The following is a 26,273-nucleotide window of genomic DNA, read 5'->3' on the forward strand; positions in this document are numbered from 1 at the left end:
GAACATCATCACCACTACTAGTATTACTAGTATTAGTACTACTACTACCACCTCCACCACTACCACTAGTATTACTATTACTATCACCACCACCATTACTACTAGTACTACTATTACTACTATGAACACCAACAACACTATTACTACTACTAGTAGTATTACTAGTACTACTACTACCACCACCACCACCACCACCACTATTAGTACTACTATTACTACTATGAACACTAACAATACTATTACTACTATTATTGCTACTATGAACACTAATAACAACATAACTACTAGTACTACTATTATTACTATAAACACCACCATTACTAATATTACTATTACTACTATGAACACCAACACTATTACTACTATTCCTACTAGTATTACTAGTACTATTATTACTACTACCACCATCACCACCACTACTAGTACTACTATTACTACTATGAACATTAATAATACTATTACTACTACTATTGCTACTATGAACAACAACAACATAACTACTAGTACTACTATTATTACTATAAACACCACCATTACTAGTATTACTATTACTAATATGAACACCAACAACACTATTACTACTACTACTAGTCTTACTAGTACTATTACTACTACTACCACCACCACCACTCCTAGTACTACTATTACTAGTCTTACTAGTACTACTACTACTCCACTACTACTAGTACTACTATGAACACCAACAACACTATTATTACTAGTAGTACTATTACAATTATTACTATCACCACCACCACCATTACTACTAGTACTACTATTACTGCTGTGAACACCAACAACACTACTACTACTGCTACTATTACTACTATCACCACCATTACTACTACTACCACCACCACTATTACTACTACTTTTACTATTACTACCACTAGTAATAATAATCATCATCATCACTATTATTACAATAAACAACAACTAAAATTTCTATAATGATTTAAGATTTGTAAAGAACTTTATAAATATTATCTCAACTTACTCTTACAACAACCTTGGAGGATAGGTGCTATTATTATCCCCATTTTATAGATGAGGAAACTAAGGCTGAAGGAGGTTATGACTTGCCCTGTGTCACACTGGTAGTTAATGACTGAAGTGACTTAGGAAACCACACATTAACATGATCTACATTTTACTGGATTTTTATTTATTTTATTAAACATTTCCCAATTACATTTTAATCTGGGTCAGATAGCAGTCTAAGCAGCAAAACTGGCACCTCTGGTATAAAAGATTCTATTAGATTGGAAGCTCCTTGAGGGCATGGATTATTTTGCCTTTTTCTTTGTATCCCCATCACCTAGCAGAGTGCCTGGCCCTGAGAAAGCCTAGTTCTTCTCTTTACTATTTGGCAAAGACTATTCTATTTTTTGCCCACTACTACTATCTCCTAGTGTGCCTAGTGTGAAATCTTGCTCATAGTCGATACCTGTCTAATAAATGTTGGATGAATTGTATCATAGTTTCTAGAGAAGGAAAGTCCCATATAGGCCATCTGGTTGTTATTTGATAGATCTGGAACCAAGAGGGAGATCACTAACTCCTTCTCCCTCATTAAGAAGGAAAGTGATTTTCCAGTGATTCCATAGATAGGAAGGGGCAAGGCTGAGATTTGACCATAGATCCTTTGAATCCAAATCTAATGGAATCCAAACCTCATTGTCTCCAGCCCCTGGGGACAAGAACTCTGAAATGAATTTATTGACTTGAGGCCTTCTCTCTAGAATTCATATGATAAGAAGGTTGGACCAGAAAGTCTCAATGGTCTTTTCCATAATTAAATCCTAGGAGTTTCTTATTCATTAGCCTTTATTTATTTTACTCAAGAACTTAAATGCCAAGCTCAGTCAAGCCCTGTTCCCTTCAACTACCTTGAGAGGAGGCCAGGGAAACCAGGGTTATGCATAAACTGGTCCCCTAACACAAACTTAGGGCAGCAGGGTGGCACAGTGCTTTGACTGCCTGCTCAGGAATGAAAAACACTCCTCTCTCTGAGTTCAAATCCAGCCTCATTCACTTCCTAGCTGTGTAACTGAGCGAATCACTTCCCCCTGTTTGCCTCAGTTTCCTTTTCTGTAAAATCAGTTGAAGAAGGAAATGGCAAACCCCTTCAGTATCTCTGCCAAGAAACCCCAAATGGGATCCCAAAGAGTAAAATATGACTGAAATAACTGAAACAACCCCACCAAAAAAAACACAAAAATGCACATAAGACCACAGAAAAATGAACACTGACAGACATTCTGTGTCTCCTTTAAAAGGAAGAGACTGGAATATCTTAAATTCAAACTCGAGGCACAAATATTCAGTAAGTCACCAACATTCTGAAGCTAAAATACACACAAACCTGTCATTACTAATAGCAAAGTTCCTACAGTTGAAAGCAGTGAAATCACTGCCCCCCAAATGTCACAGGCCCCAAATAAAAACATCAAGTTAGGCATGTCAGAGGTGTGCCCCCTTAAAACAAATGTACTTCAGCTTTCTTAACATAATAAAAATGTCAATTACACTCTAAGGGAAACAGGTTGGCAATCTTTTAACTGACTATGTCCATCCCCAAGTGGCTAGAGAAGTTAAACATTTATGGCAGTTATCGAGGACATTTACTGCATAATAAACTGTAGCTCTGTCCATTAAGTCTGCTTTGGGGGATCTCTTGCTACCAATTACAGAAACCCCCAACATGAAAAAAGCAACCCTCAGCCTCCAAAACAAATGGAGACACGGGTGAACAACTTAGCAGTAGAAAAACAGGAAAGGAGGAAGGAAGGATGGAAGGAAGGAAGAAGTAAAGAAGGAAGGAAGGAAGAAGGAAGGAAGGAAGGAAGGAAGGAAGGAAGGAAGGAAGGAAGGAAGGAAGGAAGGAAGGAAGGAAGGAAGGAAAGGAGGAAGGAAGGGAGGGAGGGAGGAAGAAAGAAGGGAGGGAAGGAAGGAAGGAGGGAAGGAGGGTGGGAGGGAGGAAGGAAGGAAGAAGGAAGGAAGGAAGGAGGGAAGGAGAGAAGGAAGGAGGAAAAGAAGGAAGGAAGGAAGGAAGGAAGGAGGAAGGAAGGAAAGAAGGAAGGAAGGGAGGAAAGAAGGGAGGAAGGAAGGAAGGAAGAAAGGAAAGAAGGAAGGAAGGAAGGAAGGAAGGAAGGAAGGAAGGAAGGAAGGAGGAAGGAAGGAAGGAAGGAAGGAAGGAAGGAAGGAAGGAAGGAAAAAAGGAAGAAAGGAAGGAAGAAAAGAAGGAGGGAAGGAAGGAAAGAGGAAAGGAAGGAAGGGAAGGAAGGAGAGAAGAAAAGAGCTAGAAAATACTTTGGAGACAAGTGAGAGTCCCATAGAGATTTATACCTCCAATTTCCCCCCCTCCTACCATCCAAATGATTCCAAACCAAAGGAAAGAGTGTAATTAAATGATTAAATGGGAACCCATCAGGTTAAAACTTTCAACTCAGTATGATCATTGGCACTCTATTTTTAATCTATCTGATTCTATTCAATATAATACTCATTAAGTCAATTAAGGAGACCTCAGTGTCACAAGCTATCAAGCATGACATAGGCTTTTCAATTGGCCACCAATGGATGGATTGGTGAAGTCAGGTAATCAGTGAAAATCAATCTGTTTACTGTACATATCTGAAAGAGCAGCAATATCAGGGATGTTACCTTGTCTTAGGGGAGGTGGTTAGCCATTCTTCATGTTTTTCAAACGTTATTAAATAAGCTGCAATTTCCTGAAAAAGAAACAGAACATGAAATAAACAATCAGCTCACATTGGATAATGAATAAAAATATTTAACATATTTAATATTTAACTCCCTCAAATATTCTCTCCCCTCCAAGATTGGGGCTCCAGGTTCACTGCTCAGTACTGTTCTCTAATTTTATTTTTGTTGTTATGATGGTTTAAACCCTCTTCTTACAATCTGCTACACAAGAAAATCAAAGTTCTTGGATTACAAAGGGAAGTCTATGTCAAGGACAAAACAAAAAGTTTCTCCTTAAGAAGAAACCACTGGAAATGAACTCAGATCTTACATGTTATTAATTTGGGGAAGAGAAAAAGTGCCACCAACAGGTCTACATTTACGCAAGGCTACAACTTCCGAGTTTTAGTCTTTCTTCTTCCTCCAAGAGTGGTCTAATCTTTCATCACTGCAAGAGATACCATGTTCTCTCAGCTAGAGTCCTCAAAACCCCTGAGCCAAATCACACAAGGAGATTTTTTTAAGAAGAAGGAAGAAAAAAAAAGATAAAACCACATGTCTCCAAAAAAGAGAGAAGGCAATCTGTTAACCTTTTCCACCACAGAAGGTACCCTCTGATAACTTAATACATCGAACCAACACTTCAGAAAGAAAAGCAAAGTCAGCAGAGTTAACAGCAAAGACAGAGAAAATGTGGGCACCTGAAGGTAAATTAAATATTTATAAACACAACAACATCACTGCAGACAGATTTACTGATTTATTAATAATTTCCATAAAAAGCCAGTGGGTGACATCAACATAAGTCATCGCTTCTGCTTTGAGGCATGATACGGCCCATTACTCCTAGATCCAAACTGATTTGCTAACATGAAATTGGCAAGTTTGTAAGTTAAATTAAGGTTGGTCAACGAGGATGCATATTTCCCATGGATTCTATGGGATCGCCCAATACTGAGGCATCTCAGAGACAACCAGGGAAGAGGCGTGAGACCAAAACTCATCTACAACAAAAGGCTCTGGAGGGATCTTAGCAAGAGATTCAGCTATCAGTCCAGAAGACAAGGGATTACAATACCTTCCCCTCTTTTTCACCGGGGAGTCTTAACTCAACATACTTGGTCAGAATTGATTTTTAGTTCTTTTGATCAGTGAGCACATAAAAAGATTTTTTTTACCTTTGCTCAAGAACAATTATGAATCTGAAGTAGATGAGCCACACCCCAATACTTTTATTTAATTGCAAAAGACAGTCATTTAATCTACCTAAGCAATGGTCCAATGACCATTAAATATATTAAAGAATAATAGTAGAATATCAGCTTGTACCTTGATTTAATCAGCCTGTCCATGAGCATTTAAAAAATGTTTATTATGTACCAGGCACTATGCGAAGCACGGGGGATACAAAGAAAGAGAAAAGATGGTCCCTACTCTCAAGGATTTTATATCTAAAGGGAAATATGATGTGAACAACTATGAGCAAGCAAGCCGCACCAAGAAAAGGGGGAAATATCCACAGAAGGAAAGCATTAGAATTAAAGTTGGGAAAATCTTGACTATCTAAATACCATCAAACAGAATAAAAGAAGAATGAGAAAATTTTAAAATAAGGCAGCATAGCATGGAAGATAGAGAACCAGCTGCAGAATTTTTTAAAATGTAAGCTCAAGTCCCAACCCTGACACATGTTGGTTGTATAACCTTGCACAAGTCACTTAGCATCTCATTGCCCCAAGACAATTGTTTAACACTATAAGTTGCCAAGAAGTAGCTGGTTTGTACAGACAGTTACCTCACTGATAATTCCCTACACCAATGAAACAACAGCTCCAGTCAGTGACCACTACTATTGTTTTGGTCAGGTTTCAATTGAGAAAGTATACAAATAAAACCTTATACAACAGCAACAAAGTACAGATCCCATCATCTCAGTGAAGCTACAGAAAGATCAACATTTCCTCACCCAAACGGGCCTAAGGATAAATATATGCTCACAGAGTGTGTGCTAAACAGGTTAAAATGTTACAGAAACACTTTTGTTAAAAGCAGATTTCACTTCATAAAGGAGGAAAAGGACCCATATGTGTAAAAAGGTTAGTAGCAGCTCTTTTTGTGGTGATAAAGAATTGGAAAATGAGTAGATGCCCATCAATTGGAAAATGGCTGAATAAATTATGGTATATGAAAGTAATGGAATAATATGATTGTTCTATTAAAAAAATGATGAACAAGCTTTAGAAAGTCCTGGAAAGATTGACACGAACTGATGCTAAGCAAAACAAGCAGGACCAGAAATACATTGTACACAATTACAGCATGATTGTATGGTGATCAACTATAAAAGACTTGGTTTTTTATTGACAGAACCCATGCCTGGGTAATTTTAAAAATTAAAATTAAAATAAAAAATACTTGTTTTTTCAGTGATCCAAGGCAATCACAATAAACTTTGGATGGAAAACATCATCTGCATCCAGACTGAGAACTATAGAGACTGAATGTAAATCCACACATGTCATATTCACTTTATTTTCCTTTTTCTTCTGTTTTTTTTTCTCTTGGGGCTCTTCCCTTTTGGTCTGATTTTTCTCTCTTATCTTGATTTATAAGGAAATGAGTTTTTTAAAAAATGAATGTACATGTATAACTAGGGAAAAAAAATCTTGTCTCTTCCAAAAATAAATAAATAAATAAAAACAGATTTCACTTCACTGAGCAGGCACATAGTCTGAAAATAAATGTGTGTGTATATATATATATTTGCCTACTGTTTCCCCCCAATAGATTATAAGTTTCTTGAAGGCAGGAACTGTCTTTGCCTCTTTTTGCATCCCTAGCACATAACACGGTACCTGACACATAGTAGGCACTTAATAAATGTTAACTGGTTGAAAGTGGATGCATGCCTCTGGATTAGCTGAATGTCACAAGTCCTACCCACCCTCCCTCTTCCCAGGACACTGTCTCTGAAATAGCTAAAATATAATAGGGGAAATCAAAAAGTCCTCCATGAGTGATATCCTGAAGAATTCAACCACAAATGTGTCAAAAAAAATTGTGCCAAAGAAATGGCCCATTAATTGGAATGTCTAAAAATATTATGGTTGATTTCTGATTAAGATGGTATTGTAAAAGGTCACATAGAGAATCAGATCTCCTAAGGGCGTTCCAGCAAAAATGAAAATCCAAGGAGAAACAATAGAAAATGCTTTCCTCCAGCCCAGAACTACACAAAAAGATAGAAGCTTTCAGGCACTAAGAAAAGGTATCTACAAGAAATTTTCACAGACACAGGCAAACAAGCCAGAAGCCTGTTAACATTTATTTCCAGAGTCACTTATAACATTCTTTGTATTCATGTGGAGGTGGTGATGGGAGGGAGAAAGGAGGAAAAGGAGGAAAAAAAGGAGAAGGAAGAAGAGAAAAAGAATGTTCAAAGTGAATGGATGTGGAAGCTTCAGGAGTCTCTAAAACTCCTTCCTCAAAAAGTTCCTTCCCTGCTGCTTACAAATATATTCATGTCTCTTTCATGCTTATTCATTCCTCACTTGATCCTACTATTTCTGTTGGTTATTGTCCTATATATTTCCCCACGCTTCTTGAAAAAGCCATTTAGAAAAGATGTCTCTGAACTTTCTGCTACCTGGCTTTTGCCTTTATCAATCAGCTGACATTGTTCTCTGCAAAATTACCACTTATCTCTTAATTGCCCAATCTAATGGCCTTTTCTCAATTCTCATCTTTCTTAACCTTTAATATTGTTGATCAGAAGCTCTTCCTAGATCTGCTCCAGATTTTGTAACACTGCTGTCCCCTCATACTTCCCCTACATGTCTGACCATTCATTCTTCTTTGTCGTGTCTCATCCAGATCCTACCCACAAACTATGTGTCCATAAGGCTCTATCCTAAGCCTTTTTTCCCCCTCTAGTCTATCTCACTTTATTATTTCATCAGCCCCCATAGGTTTAATTATCCTCTTGTTGCAGATGATTTCCAGATGTATAAATCCATCCTTAATCTTCTTCCTAAGCCCCAGTCCCATGTTGTCAGAAGCCTTTTGGATATCTCTAACTAGATGTACTATAGACTTCTCAAACTCAACATGTGCAAAAGAGAATTTATTATCTTTCCCTCCAAATCTTCTTCCATATTTTCTTACTACTCTAAAGTGCCCTACCATCTTCCCAGCCACTCACACTCAAAGCCTTAGCAAAATACTAAAATCATTCCAACTCACCTCACATATTCAATATACCATCAGATCTTGTGATTTCTGACAGCATCTTTCACATTTGTCTCCTTTCTCACTCACACAACTACCACTGCAATTTAAGTCCACATCACCTATATGACTAATTACCATTGAAGCAAAATATTAATAATATATTAACAGAGACCATATAAACATATTCAAAAGATTATATACCATGCACAATTTGAATTTATATGAGGAAGGCAGAGTTTGTTCAATTTTATAAAAATTATAGAATAGTAGACTCTAATAATAACAAAAAATAAAGAATACAATCATATCAATAAATGATGAAAATAGTTTTGGCAAAAACTGAACACACTTCTTTTTAAAAGCTTAAAAAGCATAGGAATAATTTCTTTCTTTAGGTTGTAAATAATATCTAAAATGAAGAGCCAGCACTATATGTAATAGAGAAATACTAGAAGTCTTTCCAATAGATCAGAGGTAAAACAAAGATATCCATAATCATCTATCATTTGGAAATTATTTTGGAAATGATAGTTATAGAGTTACAACAAGAAAATTAAGTGGAGGGAATAACCACAAAGAAGAAATGAAATTATTATTTTTGGTAGAAGATGTAATGATCTAAATAGAGAATACAATAGAGAATACTAAAGAGTCCACTAAACATTTATTGTAACAATAACTTCAGCAAAGTATTAGTATATAAAATAAACTCACATAAATCATAAGCCTTATTGTATATTAAATTAGAACACAAAAGGAAGAAAAAGAAAGACAAATTCCATTCAAAATAACTATGAAATATATAAGGGAGTCTACCTATTAATTCATGAATACAGGAATTACATGGATACAACTATAAGACATTGTTTACAGAAATAAAAAAAAGATTTCATCATTGAAAAGTATCAATTATTCATATAAATATATAAAAATTAAAATGACAATACTATCATAATAAATTAACATATTTGGTTATAGTCACTTTATACATCTAGAAGAATGATGATAAAATTCAGCCAGCAAAACAAAAGATCAATAATTTCAAAAAGAAGAAAACAGTTTAAAGTAAGAAGAAAGGGGACTTAGCAGTTCCATATCTCACACTATAATACAAAACAATAATCATCCAAATAATTTGGTGCTTATTAAAAAAATAGAGAAATTCATCACCAGAACAAACTGTATAAGCAACATATGGAATCAGACTTAGAAGCATTTGTTAAGCTCAAAGACCCAATTATTGACATAATGACTTGCTGATCAACAAAAACTGCTGGGAAGATTGGAAAATGGTGTTTCAGAAATTAGGTTTATATCAAAAATTCACATATTACCTCAACAAGCTCCAAATGGGCATGTAAAAAGATGCTTAATGGATCAATTAGTGGATCAGAGAAGGAAATACTTTTGATACTACAAATGGGGATAAGAGAGTTCTTGACCAAACAAGGGAAAGAGGGGTTCATGGGCAATAAACGGTCAGAGAGAGCCAAAAACAAATCGGCCCTCTTTGAAATTAACATATTGAATTTTTATACACTTCATTAAAAAGCTGTATGTAATAGAAATTAACATTTACATATACTATACTCTTATCTGTTCTTTGCAGATAGAAATGTTAATATTTAAAGAACAAAAACATGAGCAGTCAGGTAGAACAGTTGATAGAGTGCCAGACCTGGAGTCAAAAACACTCATCTTTCTGAGTTCAAATCTGACCTCAAAACACTGACTAGTGTGACTCTGGGCAAGTACCTTAAAACCTGTTGCCTCAGTTTCTTCATTTAAAAAATGAGCTGGAGAAGGATGTGGAAAACCACTCCAATATCTTTGCCAAGAACCAAGAGTTGAAAACGAATAACAAACAATTGAACAGCAACAAAAAGTAATTTTAAAAATTATTTATGGTACATAAATGTCATAAAATATTACTGTTGTGAGAAATTATGCTTTTGAGGGATTCAGAAAAGCATTCAAAAATTAACATGAGATGATGCAAAATACAATAAGGAGAACTAAAAAAACAATGTATACAATTACTTTAGTAAATGGAAAGAATAATAATTAAAAAATCAAAACTGAATGCTCCGTCATAATGGTGCATTGTTTACATTCTTAGAGAAGCAAGGAGGCAGGTAACCTGGTGGATAGAGCACTGAACTCTGAGTCAGGATGATGTAGGTTCAATTCTCACTTCAGACTCTTAATAGCCTTATAATCTGGACAAGCCATTTATGCAGTCTGAGCCTGAGGCAAAAATAGAGATAATGATAACACTTACCTCACAGGGTGTCTGCTAGGACCAAATAATATATGTAAAATGCTTTGCAAGTCTTAAAGCACTGAATAAGTTCTACTGATGATGAAGAGGAAGATAATGGTGATAATAAAGGAGAAGAACACATCATCAATCAATCAAGTAAGAAAACTAACACTTCAGGATGAAAATTGCAGATGGAGTTTTAGTGTTTTTTTTAATGTCAAAAGGACAAAATAAATCTCATCTCCTTTGACCTTGTCATGATCTGCTTTGTATTCTAGTTATTTGTGTATGTGAAGAGTCTTCCCTACTAAACTGGAAGTTTACTTAAAGGTAGAAACTCCATCTTACTTATCTCTCCCCTTAAAATTCACATTGTACTTGGCTTGTGCCTCTCTTATGAACACGTGTTCTGTGTTCTCTATCCTGCCACCAAGCCAGAGAAAAGTCTATCTTTAACATAATAAATAAATCTTAGAGAATTATCTAGATTTCAGGAGCTTGTTATCTTATTCAAGGTCACACAACCTTTAGGAGTCAGAAAAAAATTCTGAACCCAGATTTTCCTGATTTTAAAAAAATTCCATAATTCAAAACCATTCTTAAGTTGTAGATAAGAACACAGATCCAGAGAGTTTAAGTTTAGTCATAGATCACAGAATGAGTTAATAGCATAACCATAGAGCCCAAGTGTCCTTATTCTGTCTTAATTTGCATTTCTCTAATAAGTAGTGATCTGGAACATTTTTAATAAGTCTATAGATAGCTTTGATTTCTTCTTCTGAAACTACTTTTTCATATCCTTTTACTATTTATTAATTAGTAAATGGTTTTTATAAACTTGAGTCAGTTTTCTATATATTTGAGAAATTAAGACCTATATCAAAAAAACTAGCTGTAAAGAATAATTTCCTCCCAGTTTTCTGCTTTCTTTCTACTCTTGGTTGCATTGGTTTTGTTTGTACGAAACCTTTTTAATGTGATGTAATCGTCCCATAATGCTATCTCTTATTCAGTCAAAAATTCTTTCCTTATCCAAAGATCTGACAGGTGAAGTATCCCTTGCTCTCCTAATTTGCTCACAATATTACCATTTATGCCTTGATCATGTGCCCATTTTGACATTATCTTGGTACATGATATGAAATGTGGCTGACTTTATATCTTATATAGAAAAAGTTCCAGCATGAAGACCTGGATTCAAATTCTGCCTCTGATATTCACTTTCTGTATAACGTCAAACAAAGCAGTAAAGTCCCCATACCTCACTTTCCCATGTTAAGATGAGGGGGGTCAACTTGATGGTTTCTGAAATCTTTTCCAGTTCTACATTTAGGACCTTATAATGCATTTGTTTTACCAGGTTTCCTCTTGCATCTAAGCTTTTCACACAGATTCTCTCTGGTTGGTCACACTGAGGGACACACGAAGGTTCTCTCTGGCCTTCAATGACCAAGGCTCCATTCGTTCCTCCCTCCCTCCCTGAATCTCTCCACATTTCTCCATACTGCCTTGTAGCCAACTGGTCTCATTCATATGTCAAGATGAGAGAGCTCGCCCTGGGTGCCAAAGTAAAGACTGTCCAGCTTGCAGATTTTAAATGTTTAGTTTGTTCCTTTGATGTTCAAGAAGAAAAATGGTCTCTGCAGAGCAATGTCAGCGGCTTTGGAGAGGGAATTTCCCTCAAAAGCGATCCTACACATTTCCATTATTGCATCCTTGGCATTTGGCTCCTTCCCAGGATAGTGGGCATGTAAATCCAGCATGGGGGAGGGGAGACATCAATCAATAATCAGCAAATCAACAAGCATTTATTAAGCCCCCACTCTATGCCAGAAACTGTGCTGGATGCTAGAAACATAAGTATATAGATATATAAATAGCTTGAATACAAAATTTAAAAAGACTAAGTTGTTAAATAATAAAGACAAAGTTTTAGAAGGCAGTCATTAGCAGTTGGGGAGATCAAGAAAGGCTCATGCAGAAGATGATGCTCGAGCTGAATCTTAAAAGAAAAGAAGCAATCTCTTTAAGTGTCCACAATATTCCGGGTACCATGAGATATTCAGTGCTCTGTGGTATCAAGCAGCTTGCTATTGTGGCAGGGAAGGACATCCGATGCAAGCAGGGCAAAGCCCCCTCCTTTTATCTCTTCAGCCTGGATGGGAAGTCCTGATGCAAGAGCATCCCTAGTTTTTCATTCTTCTGGCTCTAAGGTACAGCCATGCCTGATGGAATAGCTTCTGCTGGGAGAAGGCAGCTCATTTCTCAGCAAGAGAAGGAAGCAAGCTGCAGGAAAGGTACTGCCCCCTTCCCACACACTCTGGCGGTCTTCTTGCAGAGAGCAGATGATGGATGAATACAAGGATTCCTTTTTCAGGTAAAGGTTGAACCATGGAGCCACTGAGTCACTTCTAAGCAGGAAATGCTGTCCTTTAGTCATTCAGCTAGATGGTTTCCTTGTCAGAGAGGCAGCGCAGCATAGGTAGCCTTCTTGACTTGGACTCAGGAGCTTCTGGGTTCAAATTCTGTCTCAGACACTGATCCTGAGCAGTTTGTTTCTATGGATCTATGGATCTCAGTTTCTTCATCTTCAAAATGAGGGATTGGACTCAATGGTCTCATAAGTTCCCCTCCAATTCTAAATCTATCATCCTATGTCTTCCATATATCTCCCTGATTCTCTGTCTCTGCACCTTTGTTAATGATGTGTTCCTTACCTGAACTGTCCTCCTGTATGTCTACCTGAATCTTTCTGAGGCAGTGTTCCTAATCGCTGTGACAACCTTCCTCAATCATTGCAACTTGCATCAAGCTCTTTGTTAGGAACCCCAAAGGAGGGATGCAGGCTTATAGCTAATTTGGTCACCAAAATGGACTACCTGATAATAAAGGAAGGAAGGAAGGAAGAAAGGAAGGAAGGAAGGAAGGAAGGAAGGAAGGAAGGAAGGAAGGAAGGAAGGAAGGAAGGAAGGAAGGAGGGAGAGAGGGAGGGAAGGAAGGAAGGAAGGAAAGAAGGAGGGAGGGAGGGAAGGAAGGAAGGAAGGAAAGAAGGAGGGAGGGAGGGAAGGAAGGAAGGAAGGAAGAAGGAAGGAGGGAGGGAGGGAGGGAAGGAAGGAAGGAAGGAGGGAGGAAGGAAGGAAGGAGGGAAGGAAGGAGGGAAGGAAGGAAGGAAGGAGGGAAGGAAGGAGGGAAGGAAGGAAGGAGAGAAGGAAGGAAGGAAGGAAGGAAGGAGGGAGGGAAGGAAGGAGGGAGAGAAGGAAGGAGAAAAGGAAGGAAGGAAGGAAGGAAGGAAGGAAGGAAGGAAGGAGGGAGGGAAGGAAGAAGGAGGGAGGGAGGGAAGGAAGGAAGGAGGGAAGGAAGGAAGGAAGGAGGGAGGAAGGAAGGAAGGAGGGAAGGAAGGAAGGAGGGAGGGAAGGAAGGAAGGAGGGAGGGAAGGAAGGAGGGACGGAAGGAAGGAGAGAGGGAGGGAAGGAAGGAAGGAGGAAGGGAGGAAGAGAGGGAGGAAGAGAGGAAGGGGGGAGGGAAAGCAAAGCATTATTAAGTGGGCATTATATGCCAGGTATTGCATTAAGTGCTTTACAAATATTATTTTATTTAATCTTTACAATTATTATGAGAAGTTATTATTCCCTTTTATAATTGAAGAAGCTGAAGAAGACAAGAGTTAAGTGACCTGCCCAAAGTCACATGGTAGTAAAGTGTCTGCAACTGAATTTAGGGGTAGGATGGGGAAAGGTGATGTTATTCCCATCAAAGTCTCTTTTTTCCTAATCAGTATAGTCTAGGTATAGTCTAATGTCTTTTCATTCAAGGCAGAAAGCAACAATTCTGAATATGTCCTCTGAAGCCTAGACCACTGAAAATCTGAATTACAGAACCTTAATATTTGAGAAAGTTCAAATAAATTTGATTCATACCAAAAACTAATCATCTCACCATCTAGTCTTTGTCTGAAGATCTCCAATAAGGAGACATCCACCACCACTTGAGATAGCCTAATATATTTTGAAATAGCTCTAAGAGCTAGGAGGATTTTCCTGACATTGACCTGAAATTTGCCTCCTTACAACTCCTAGTTGCTCTAGTTCAAATAGAAATCTAGTTTTTCTTCCATAAGACAGTTCTTGAAATACACAATCATTTCTCCTTTAAGTCCTCTCTTCTTCAGGCTGAATATTCCTAGTTCCTTCAACCTAAATTTATATGATTTGAACTCAAAGTTATTCATTCTGGTTACCCTCCTCTGGAATCTCCTCAGTTTACCAATGTCCTTCCTAAAATGTGTTCTCCAGAATTAAATATGCAATTCTAAATGTCATCTGACCAGGGCAGAGTGCAGAGGGATTGTCATCTCTCTAGTCCTGGATATACCTCTCCTGATGAGACCTTAGATTGTGTTACCTTTTTAGGTTGTCATATAATACTATTTAATTCACCAAGCCCTTTTCAAAAAATTTGCTGTCTAGGTATGTCTTCCCCATCTTGTACAGATCAAATTGATTTTTTGAACCTAAGTGTAAAACTTTACATTTATCTCTATTCAATTTCACCTAATTAGATTCTACTCAATATTTTAACCTCTCAAGATCTTTCTGAATCTTGATTCTAGCATAACTATTTTTCCAACTTTGTGTCATCTGCAAACCTAATAAGCATTCTGTCTGTGCTTTCCCCCACAATTTTCTGCTTTCCTACTAATCTTGGCTGCATTGTTTTTACAAAAAAAAAATGTAATAACAATTATCTTTTTTTACATTACTTAATACTTCCTTCTCTTGTTTGGTCATAAATTCTTCCCCATCCATAGATCTGACAGGAAAACTATTCCATGCTCCCCTAATTTGTTTGTGGTATTACCCTTTATGTCTAAATCATGTACCCATTTTGATCTTATCTTGGTATGCACTATGAGACGTTCATCTGTACCTAGTTTCTGCCAAATTGCTTTCCAATTTGTCTTTAATTTACAAAGTCAGTTCCCTTCCCTTTTTTGTTGAAAATCAGAACAATGTTTCTCTAACTATTCATACTGTCCAGTACTCCACAGAATTTCAAAAGTAATGACAACTCAGCAATCATATCTCAGTTCTTTCTGTAAATTAGAATGTCATTCATTTGAGTCAGGTGATTTGAATTTTGCAATTGTAGCTATGTATCTCTTATTACCACTGTCTCTTATCTTGGATATAAACTCCCTATTAGCCATTTTAATATTGTCCTTTCCAGTCCTTGCTGAAACAGCAAGATACCCCGAGGAAGAGAAAGGAGGCATATGTGCTGTAAAGTCAAACCAACATCATCACTATCACTGCCAATTAGATGCTGGTAGAGACTGCCTAAGAGTCTTCACCTGAGATCCCCAGGAATAGCACTACCACAACTAGTCACTGACACTGCTTCTAGTCTGGACCCTGTAGCCATCAACTGTTGGGGAGATGGAACTTGGCAACTGAAATTAGAAATGCTACACCTCTTTATCCTCAGCAGCCAAAGCTACTGAAGACCCAGAGGGAAATGTTCTCACCACCAAATTCCTTGGTTACATCAAATGGTTCAATAGAAATGGACATGGTTTTTCTCAATGAAAATAATATTATAGAAGAAACATTACTCTCTACTTTACTGCTACAACTCTAGTGTCATGGGGTATTTCTATCGATATTAAAGTTGAATTATCATTTCCCAACATAATGTGAGATCCTTAAGATTAAAGACTGGCTTGCTTTTCCATCTGCATCTCCAAGCTTTTAGCACAATCCTTTGCACATAGGAAGTGCTTAATAAATGCTCTTTGATTGATTTTAGTCTGCATCCTTACAGTATGGTGCCATACTTGTGCCATTCCTTTCTTTTTCTGCATATTTTTTAAAAATCTAAATTGGCTGGTAAGTTCCTTATGTTTCTTCCTAATTAGAATTATTTCTCTTCATGCCTTCAGAATTCTACTTTTGTGAACTTTCCATCATTTTCAAACAGACTTACAAAAAACTTAAGTCTATATGATCATATCTATTCTTTCTCTGAACCCTTTAAAATGGGTCCTAAAATCTGGGATTTATATATCCCGTTGCATTCCAAGATTCCTTCTCTTTAATATTACAAATTATAAAATGTAATCACTTTCCCCAAATATTTAATGATTTTCCTAGATCCACTTAACCCAACTGAAAGTATTGTATTTAGTTTTTTTTTTTTTTTTTAGGAAGGATATTGATAAGCTGAAGAGAGTAGAGTCCAGGGGAAGGCAATAAGGATGAATGACCTTGAGTTCACTGCGTATGAATCCAGATTGAAAGAACTGATTCAGCCTGAAGAAGAGGAGGCTTTGAGAATACATGACAGTTGCTTCATGTATTTCAAGAACTGTCTGATGGAAAAATTAGGCCTGTTCTACTTGACATTGGAGGGTAAAACTCAGACCAATTGATAAACGTTTTCAAGGAGAAAATCTAGGTTAGATGTCAGGAAAATCTTCCCAACTTGATTCTGCTATGATAGTTTTCACCTTCCTTAAAATCTGATGAAATCCATTCTTTTCAAACTGATCTCACTCTACTAAATTTACCACCGCATTTCAGCTGATGAGCCATTGCACTCATCTCTTCCCATCTTCTCAGGAAACATTCTCTCAAGCTAGTAACTTTGGCTCTCCACAGTGGGAACTACTTCTCTAAGTGACATTAAATGAAAACCCAACAAACACTACCCACCTCGGCCTTGCCCCAGCCCCCCAGGCCCTTGTCATCAAGAGATGATGATGACAGACAGGGAAAGGTCAGATGAGTTGGCTTGAATGCTTTATTGCCTCAAATTAAACTAAAAAAAATTTTGATGTTTATTCTCCAGAGTCCTGGTAATAAAAATGTCTACAATCTACACAATCTCAGATATTATGTACACACAAAATGGGTCTTTTGACCATGAGATAATAAAAAAAAGTTTGTTGTATTTTTTATGAGAGTTCTATACAAGGGTTTTATCTGTATGGGACCAAAGCAAAGGGGGAAAAAAAGCCAATGCTCTCCTAGCAGCTGGCCCCAGCATCTGCTCGAGCCACAAAATGCAATTATATTACTCCCAAACGAGAAGTAAAAATATCTTGTTTCCAATACTCTTGGTTTTAAGACTCATACTTAATGTCCTCTGGGTATTTCAATGGTGCCAGATCTCTGTGTTATGTACTTTATTAGAGTTGTGTGAATGTCATATTAATGACTTCTAACCAACATGTTTACACTGAAAATAAATTCTCCCAGAATCCACCGCATACCTCACTTTGCAAGCAATAATTGGCCAGTAATTTTTAAAACAATAACCATTCAGGATCTCAACACATGGTGTCTCTCTTTCTTCTTCCTTAAGAGGTTTCATACACAATGCTGATCCATCTCTAGAAGGACAAGAGTTCAAATCCTAAACACTGGTAACTCCGTGAACAGAACTTATTTAGAAATCCCTGGAAAAGTTTGTTATGAAATAGAAGGCTGAGGTTAGGACTTCACTAAGGAGTAGGGAACACTCTCCCCAACCCCCAGGTGGATAAAGAACCCATCCATGAATATGTAAGGAAAGCAACCAACCATTGAAGAGCAAGCTTCTATGAGTGGAGTTTAGATCATTATTTTTCTCTAGTTGGAGGCTAGAGTCAGGCAAAATTACATTTATAATCAGTGAATTTTTATTGAATATCATTTTGTGAATTTTATTTTCATGATGACAACAGAGAAGGTAAAAAAGGACAAGGAGGAAGAAAAAGAGAAGAAAAAGGAAAAGGTACCCTCCCCAATTCCTCTAGCTGAAGTTTTTCTTCAGCATTTTCTAGATTTTTTCTTTGCTTCTATCACATTCTCAGAATCTTTTGGACTTAAAAGACACCTTGGCAATTATCTTAGCTAACCTCCCTTCTATGAGAATCTTCTCTCAATGACAATCCCAAGAAGTGGTCAACCAGCCTCCATTTGCCCAGTGAAGGGGGAAGCTACTACCTCTCAAAGTAGCTCTTTCCAGTTCAGAATAGTTTAAATTGTTAGTATTTCTTTACATTTTTTTTCTTTCTATCTCACAGGGATAGATAGTATATATCACATGACAGACACGTCATTTAATATCTTAGTGGTCTAGCCAATTCTAAGATTCTTTTTTTTAATAATAGCTTTTATGTTTCAAAATACATGCAAAAATAGTTTTCATCCTTGCAAAACCTTGTGTTCCAAATTTTTCTCCCTCCCTTGTTCCCATTTCTGCTAAACAGCAAGTAGTCCAATCTATGTTAAACATGTACAATTCCATACATATTTTCACATTTATCATGCTGCACAAGAAAAATCAGAGAAAAAAAGGAGAAAGAAAACAAAAAGCAAATAACAACAAAAAGGTGAAAATACTATGTTATGATCTATACTCAGTTCCCACTGTCCTCTCTCTGGTGCAAATGGCTCTCTCCTTCACAAGACCTTTGGAACTGGCCTAAATCACCTCATTGTTGAAGAGGGCCACGGCCGTCAGAGCTGATCATCACATACTGTTGTTACTGTGAACAATGATCTCCTGCTTCTGCTCACTTCACTTAGCATCAGTTCATGTTAAGTCTCTCCAGGGCTCTCTGAAATCATCCTCCTGATCATTTCTTATAGAACAATAATATTCCATGATATTCACATACTACAACTTATTCAGCCATTCTCCAATTGATGGGCATCCACTCAGTTTCCAGTTTCTGGCCCCTACAAAGAGGGCTGCCACAAATATTTTTGCATATACAGGTCCCTTTCCCTCCTTTCAGATCTCTTTGGGATATGACCCAATAGTAACACTGCTGGATTAAAAGATATGCACAGTTCCATAACCCTTTGAGCATTGTTCCAAAATGCTTTCCAGAATGGTTGGATCAGTTCACAATTCCACCAACAATGCATCAGTGTCCCAGTTTTTGCACATCCCTGCCAACATTTGTCATTATTTTTCCAGTCATCGTAGCCAATCTAAGATATGTATAGTGGTACCTCAGCAACTCTAAGATTCTTAGGAGCTTTCTTAAAGAAGAATACTTTCTCTAAGAGAAGGAGCCAATTTGCTTTGGCAGAAGGAACTTTCTCCTCCAAAAATTCCCTAGACTAATGAAATCATAGTCCCAGTCTTTATTCTCAATTCCCTAACTCATATAATATCTATTCATGCACAAACTATAGCAATCCTCTTATACATGAGTTTCTTGAGAACAGGGAAAATCTGGGTCATTTTTCTTCTTTTTTATCCCATGGCCACGGAGTCAGTCAATAAGCGGTTAAATTACAAAAGTACCAGGTATGCTGCTAAGTGCTAGGAATACAAAGAAAGATAAAATATAGTTCCTGCCCTCAAGGAGTTCACGGTCTAATGGGGAGACATTATGTAAATAACTACATACATATAAGTCAAAGATATGGTAAACTTGAAAGAATTTCAATGAGAAAACACTAGCATTAAGAGGGAACTTAATGCAGGGTCTAATAGATGGATGGATGGGTGGCTGGATGGATGGAACATTTATTAAGCATGTTCTATATGCAAAGCATCATGCTAAGAGCTAGGATATACATAGAAAAGTTAAGCAGCCCCTGCTTTCACGGAGCTACCATTCTAATGGGGGAGACAATACCTAGGAAAAGTTTCAGCTATAAATCAGATGGAAAAGTCTTTAGGGTGTCACAGAAAGTCATTTCCAATGATAACAAACCATTTCAGCATCTGATGTTGAATTATTTGACAGGGCCAAAGATTTGGAAACAAGAACCTTCCTTCCTGGGTTATCAGGAGCTGTGGCTGTAGCCCCTGAGGAGCAGTTACCCAGTTGCATCCCAAGATGATAGCTGGGGCTGGACATACTGCTATTTCTAAGGTTCTTGGGTTCAGGGTCCTGACTGTTGCAATCAGGGCCTGAGGAAAGACGGGATTCAAGCTTGTGGTGGTGCTCTGACACACCTGTCTCTCCCAAGGTACTTTGCTACATTTAGTCAATGTCTGATTAATTGAATAATTGTATAATGACTATGACAGCAACTAGAAGGGCAATGATGGAAGCGATGGTGATACTGGAGATCAATACCTCTGGACTCAGGGATCTCTTCCAAAGAATAATCAGTGATTTCTGATATATCATCAGTAGTCTCTAAAAGATCTTCAAAAATGAGATAAAGATCACAGGATTGCAGAATAGCAAATGTGGTCCCTAATCTTAAACAAAAAAAAAAAAGGAAAGACTCTAGAGTCTGCCAAATATAGTCCAGTGAAATGGCGCTCAATATCCTCCAAAAAAATTCTAAAATAGGCTGTTAGAGAGAGAAGCAGTGATCATCCAGCAAAGGAATCAGTAAACACAAATAGCCAATATGACTTCATCAAAAACGGGTCATTTCAGGACCATCTCATTTCTTTTTTTTTTTTTTTTTGGGGGGGGGCAAAGTTAATGACCTGAAACACCAGCTGAATATGAGTTTATCTAGGACTTAGCAAACCATTTGGTAAAATGTTTCCTAAGATGCTTGAGGAAAAGATGGCAGGATGTGGGCTAGGTGATATAAAATGAAGTGAATGTGGAAGTGGAAGGATGGGTAAACTCAAAGTCTGCTTCAAAGTCAACTTGGAAGGTGAAGTCTAATGATGGGTCTAAGGACCTGTGCTTGGCTCTGAGCTGTTTAACACTTTTATCAGGGACATAGATAAAGGTGTGAAAGTCATATTTATGCAAATCAAAACTATGGGGAAATCGCTGATACCCTGCATGACAGTGTAAGGAATAGAAAAAGTTTTGACAGACCAGACCATTGTGCCTAGTCTAACAAGGTAAAATTTAATAAAGATAAATGTAGAATATTACAATTAAGTCCTAAAAACTCAGTTTCCCAAATTCAAGATGGTGGAGACTAGATCCCAGATCATTTGAAAAGTATGGGGAGATGGAGAAGGACAGTGTCAGGGGAATAACATCCTGATTGGATTTTATAACATATAATGCTGTAGGACTAAAAAAATCTAGGCTTCTTGAAGAAAGTCTAGCATTCAAAGCCAGAGAGGTGACAATCCATGTTGTATTCTGCTTTGGTCCATTACATTGTGTTCCATTTTGGACACTGAATTCTGAGCCTTGGCTCAACCCTGTTCTCAAGATGGCAACTCAATAAAGGATTCTGGGTTTATGCCCTAGGAAGAGAGGTTGATAGAACCAGGGTCATTTAGCTCAAAGAAGAGGATAGATGTGAGAGGTAGCCTTAGGTATTTAATGATCAGTCATGCAGAAAAGGGATCTGACTTAGCATGTTCAGTTCCTAGCACATAGTAGGCACTTAAATGCTTCTTGAATTTAAGTTGGTTCTAATTCACCCCAGAGCACCAACCAAGGCAGAATGGATGGAACTTGCAAAGAGGCAAATTGAGGTTTGATATAAGGAAGAATTTCATACCAATTAGAGTTATGCACTTTTAGATAATAGATAGTAGATTGTCCTTCACTGGAAGCCTTTAAGAAAAGATTTGTTAACCATAGTGTACACCACAGTGTAGAGGAGAGATTTCTTAATCAAGTGATTAGGTTGATCAAGTGATCTATAGATTTAGAGCTGGAAAAGATCTAAGAGGCTTAATTCTACAATCCCTGCCCTCAAGGGGTCATAATATGCAAACAACTTTGTACAGACAAGATGTAGATAGAGTAAACTTGTATTAAACAACATCATAACTGTGATAAATGCAACAACTCATCATTACTTCAGGGGACTAATAAGGAGATATCTCCTTCTCAGCAGACAGGTGGTAGACCAAGGTGCAGAATAAGGCATACCTTATCATTAATTGGTTTGTTTTGCTAGAATGTACTTCTTTGTTCTGAGGGAGGATCTTTTGGAATGGGGCGGGGAGTGACAGGTTAAAAACTGTCACTTGGAAGAAAAAGTGATGTTCTTTAAAAAAAAAATCACCAAAATATTTTTGAGCTAAACATTTTTTCTGTTAACATTCTATAAACTACAACATGGAAAGTGTCAAATAGCATCAATCGCAAATACACCATTCAGTGACTCCACTTGGGCTGTTTCCCAAGAATGTATTTTGGAGAAGATGCCGTTTGGATGTTTGTTGGGAAGTGTCTGCTGTGTCAAAACAACAACAAGAAATATCAATAAATGTAATGATTTTTTTAAAAGGAAGAAGATCACAAGAGCCAGTACATCGGTGTTCCAGTTGGGAGAGCAAAAATTAATTCCCTCTGGAGTCCAGGCCCTCAGCCTGTCTCAGTTGGTTCTCCTTTTGATTAAAGGATGTGCTCTCCAAAGGCAGCTCTGTCCAGTGACCTTTGATCAGTCACCAGGAATATTCTAGCCATACTTGTGAGGTAATTAGATGGCATGGCAGATGGAGAGATGGACTTAAATTTGGAAAGAAATAAGATTCAATTCTGTGCCAGACACTTATTAGTTATGCAACCCCAGGCGAGTCACATAACCTTGTTGATCTTCAGTTTCCCCATCTACGACATGAGGGGATTGGACCTATGGCCTCTTAAGGTCTCTTCCAGCTTTACTTCTCCATTTCTATTATTCTATAAGATATAGAGAGATAGCTAAAGAGAGGGAGGTTACGCAACATCCTCTGAAACATCCCCTGCATGTGCTGGTCATCCTCCCAACAAAATTATAAATTATAAATAGTCCTCCACTGCTTCCGTGTCAATATTTACTTCTATTTCTCAGCACCAAGACCATTATCTTGTCCCCAAATCTACCTCCTCACTTAGAGTCTCTTAGAATCTCTGGTTTCTTTCAAGATGAAAACAACAACAACAACAACAAAAAACCCATGATATAGAAGATATGTCACTAGATTCAGATTTATAAAGACCTGGGTTCAAATACTGCTTCCTATTCACTGTATGACCCTGGGAAAGTCACTCCATTGGTTCCTTAGCTGGAAAATGGGGGAGTTGGACTCAGTAGTTTTCAAAATCCTGTCTCCTAGTCTCACCACTTTCAAGGGCTGATCCAGAGTGTTTTAACCTTTGTGCATAATGAACCCCTTTGGTTGTCAGGTGAGATCTTTGGATCCTTTCTCAGAATCATGTTGTTAAATGCATAAAATAAGATCAGCTAACAAAAGAAACCAATTACATTGAAATTTAGTGTGTGTGTATATATATATGTATATACACACACACACACACACACACACACATACACACACACACATATATATATACACATACATATATACTCAAGTACAGACTCTAGGTTAGCAATCTGGGTGATATATAGCTTCAAAGCAGAAGAGAGGAAGGAAAGTCTCACAGTCTAGTGGAAAAATCAGTTCTGGGGCCCCCGTTGTAGGTTCTCCTTATCCCTCTTTCCCATGCTGGGTCCCCTCCATAAAAGAAAAGGGTTCGATTTAATGACCTTGAAGCTCTTTTCTAACTCTAACATTCTCTGACTGCTGTGAATAGGGACATTGAAGGGTGCAGAACATAGACAGCCGAGATGGAGGGCCTCTGAGCAAGCCCCAGGGCTATTAACAATGATATTTCCTTAAAAAAAAAAAACCACAAGCTCACAAACACCAAACCTTCCTCCCTACCAGCCACCCCCAAATCCAATAAAACTAATAAAAACAGAGGCAAGTCATCTTGAAATTAACACATCCCAGATACAAGCAGGAACCATTGATCAAAAGCTCCTATCTCCCCTCACAGCAGACAGCTCCACAGAGGTCCCAACACCCCATAATGGAATCCCATTATCTACAAAAGAAACTCATTCTGGAGGAGAGCCACAAACAAAGGGAGCAGCGAAGGAAACTCCCAGAGACAGGGCCTCCACCTCCTGGCCCGGTCTCCTCCAGAAATGGCACAAGGAAGCCTGGGAGGGGCCCGTTACAAAGGGGGCAGCCTCCCCCTGAAGTCACAGACAAAACAAGCTTGGGGAAGGTATCGCCTCCAACCCTCCCAGACGACTAAATAAGTAGGGATGTGACAGGGACTTAGGGCTGCTAAGCAAGCCTCAGCCACTGGGAACCGAAGCCCTTTTACTTCTCCCGGCCATCCACTGGATTAGCTGACCTCCGGGATCTTTCCTGGGTCTAAATCTGTGATTCTGTGATCTTTGGGCAAATACAGCAGCCCCTTCCTTCTGAAGAGTAAGGGAGGTTCTTTGTGGGAAAAGCACGATGTGTGCGTGTATTTACTTCCACTCTACCCCAGAGCAATGCTAAGGGCCTTGAAGGCAAGTGTGCCTTCTCTATTTCTTTCTCTTTTTGGGGTGTTTTTTTTAATTAAATCTTTTTATTTTCAAAATATATACCTGGATAATTTTCAACGTTCACACTTACAAAACCTTGTGTTCCCTCCCTTCCTCCAACTCCCTCCCCTGGATGGTAAGTGATCCAATATATTTAAACCCTTCTATGTTTGTAATAACTTGGACATAATTTCACTGCCTGGAGAGTCTCTTACCAATTCAGGTAAGGACACACCCTTTGATTCACAGCCTTAGAAAGAGGGATTCTGGGAGTTAAATGACACACAGGCAAAATCTGAATCCACATTTCCTGACTCAGAAGCAAGTGTCCACCCTGCCTCTCTGTCGAGTCAAACTTCATTGACCCCCTAGCACTCAGGACATCACAGTCTCCCCGAATCCCCTCAACTTCACCTAATAACAAGACAGAAGAATCACTGTGGGAACTGTCAGATTGTACAACCCGAAGGGGTCTCAAAGATCACTTAGGTCCAATCCCCTCATTTCACTGAGGATCAAACCAAGGTTTACCACAGGTCATTAATGGCTTGGGAGTCCAAACTGCACAGACAGGATTCAGCCTCAGCCCCCCGACTCCAAAACGGGGGTGTTTTTCCCTCCGGCAGAATCCCACCTGCTCCTTCCACCGCTGACATTTGAAATGAAGAAGCTTTCTTGTTCAGCTGACTGGTTGCGCCTTGATTATAGGCCCTTGGGGGCCATTAAGAGATGAAAAGGTGTTTGGATTTCCTAAGTGTGTTTGGATTTCATAAGTCTTTCTCTTTTCAGACAAGAAGCCAGAGCTTAGAAAATACTTTCATATGTTAACACCTGTGATCAAGGCATCAAGCGTGATAAACACTCTCACACCGGCTTTGGGGGGACTAGAGTGTCAACAGAAGGAGAGCTCCTGGAGTCGCCCAACTAATCGCTCCGACCGCTTTGCACATCCATCAGCGCCGGTCTTTGGGGGCCCTAACATATGCACAGACACACGCGTCCTCGGCGACTCGCAGCCATTACTCGGGAGCCAGCTGTGCACCTTGCCCAGGAATCCAGCCGAGGGTCCCTCCTCCTCCCTTGCCCCCCAAACAGGCCTTTGGTATCCATTGTATTTAAGCAATCGGGGATGCACCTTGTTAAGGGGCCACCTCTTCCAAAAAGCCCATCCTGATTCCCCCAGGGATCAGCTCTCTCTTCCTTCTGAAAATTACCTTGTGTCCTGTTCCATGTACTCAGCCCTTGCTTACCGGATACACATTGGAACTAACACATTAGGTCCTAGAGGGGAAGAACTGTTCATTTTCTCCTCCTGATAATCTCAATATCTCTGTGATCTTGAAGAAATCACTTCAACCTTGGGTAAGGCATTTAATTTTTACAGAACTTCAGTTTATTCATCTGTAGGAATAATAATACTTGTATCACCTAAATCACAATTTGTTTGAGGAAAAAACTTTGTAAACCTTAAAATGATCTATAACTGGTCTATGATTATTACAGGAAAAGATATCGCTGTTAAGTTTGGAACATCACCCAAAAATGGACAATATCCAGTGGAGAGCAACCAGGATGGGAAAGAGTTTCAAGTTCATGGCCTCTGGGGATTAGGTGAAAAAAGTGGGCATATTTTCAGTCAAGAAAGATGACTCAGTGATAAGGAACAAGGAAATTAGGAAGCTGTCTTCAAGTATTTGAAGGGCTATCCTTTGGAAAAGGGATTCGTCTCATTCTGCTTGACCCCAGAAGAAACCCAAAAGATCCCAGATGAAAGATATATATCTAGACCTGATATATAGGAAAACTTTGTATCAGTA

The 26,273-nt window shown here is 38.3% G+C and overlaps 1 protein-coding gene across 7 annotated transcripts in view; it reads right to left on the minus strand.

Moving 5' to 3' along the window:
* Positions 1 to 26,273, minus strand: part of CAMTA1 (calmodulin binding transcription activator 1) — a 1,246,754-nt gene that overhangs the window by 858,912 nt on the left and 361,569 nt on the right. For all 7 annotated transcript variants that reach the window (XM_051988655.1, XM_051988653.1, XM_051988652.1 and 4 more), the window contains one exon: positions 3,667 to 3,734. In XM_051988655.1, coding sequence (XP_051844615.1) covers positions 3,667 to 3,734 — 68 coding nt within the window. The remainder of the gene's footprint in view (positions 1 to 3,666; positions 3,735 to 26,273) is intronic.

This window comes from Antechinus flavipes, chromosome 3, assembly GCF_016432865.1.
Source record: "Antechinus flavipes isolate AdamAnt ecotype Samford, QLD, Australia chromosome 3, AdamAnt_v2, whole genome shotgun sequence".
Taxonomy (NCBI): Eukaryota; Metazoa; Chordata; class Mammalia; order Dasyuromorphia; family Dasyuridae; genus Antechinus; species Antechinus flavipes.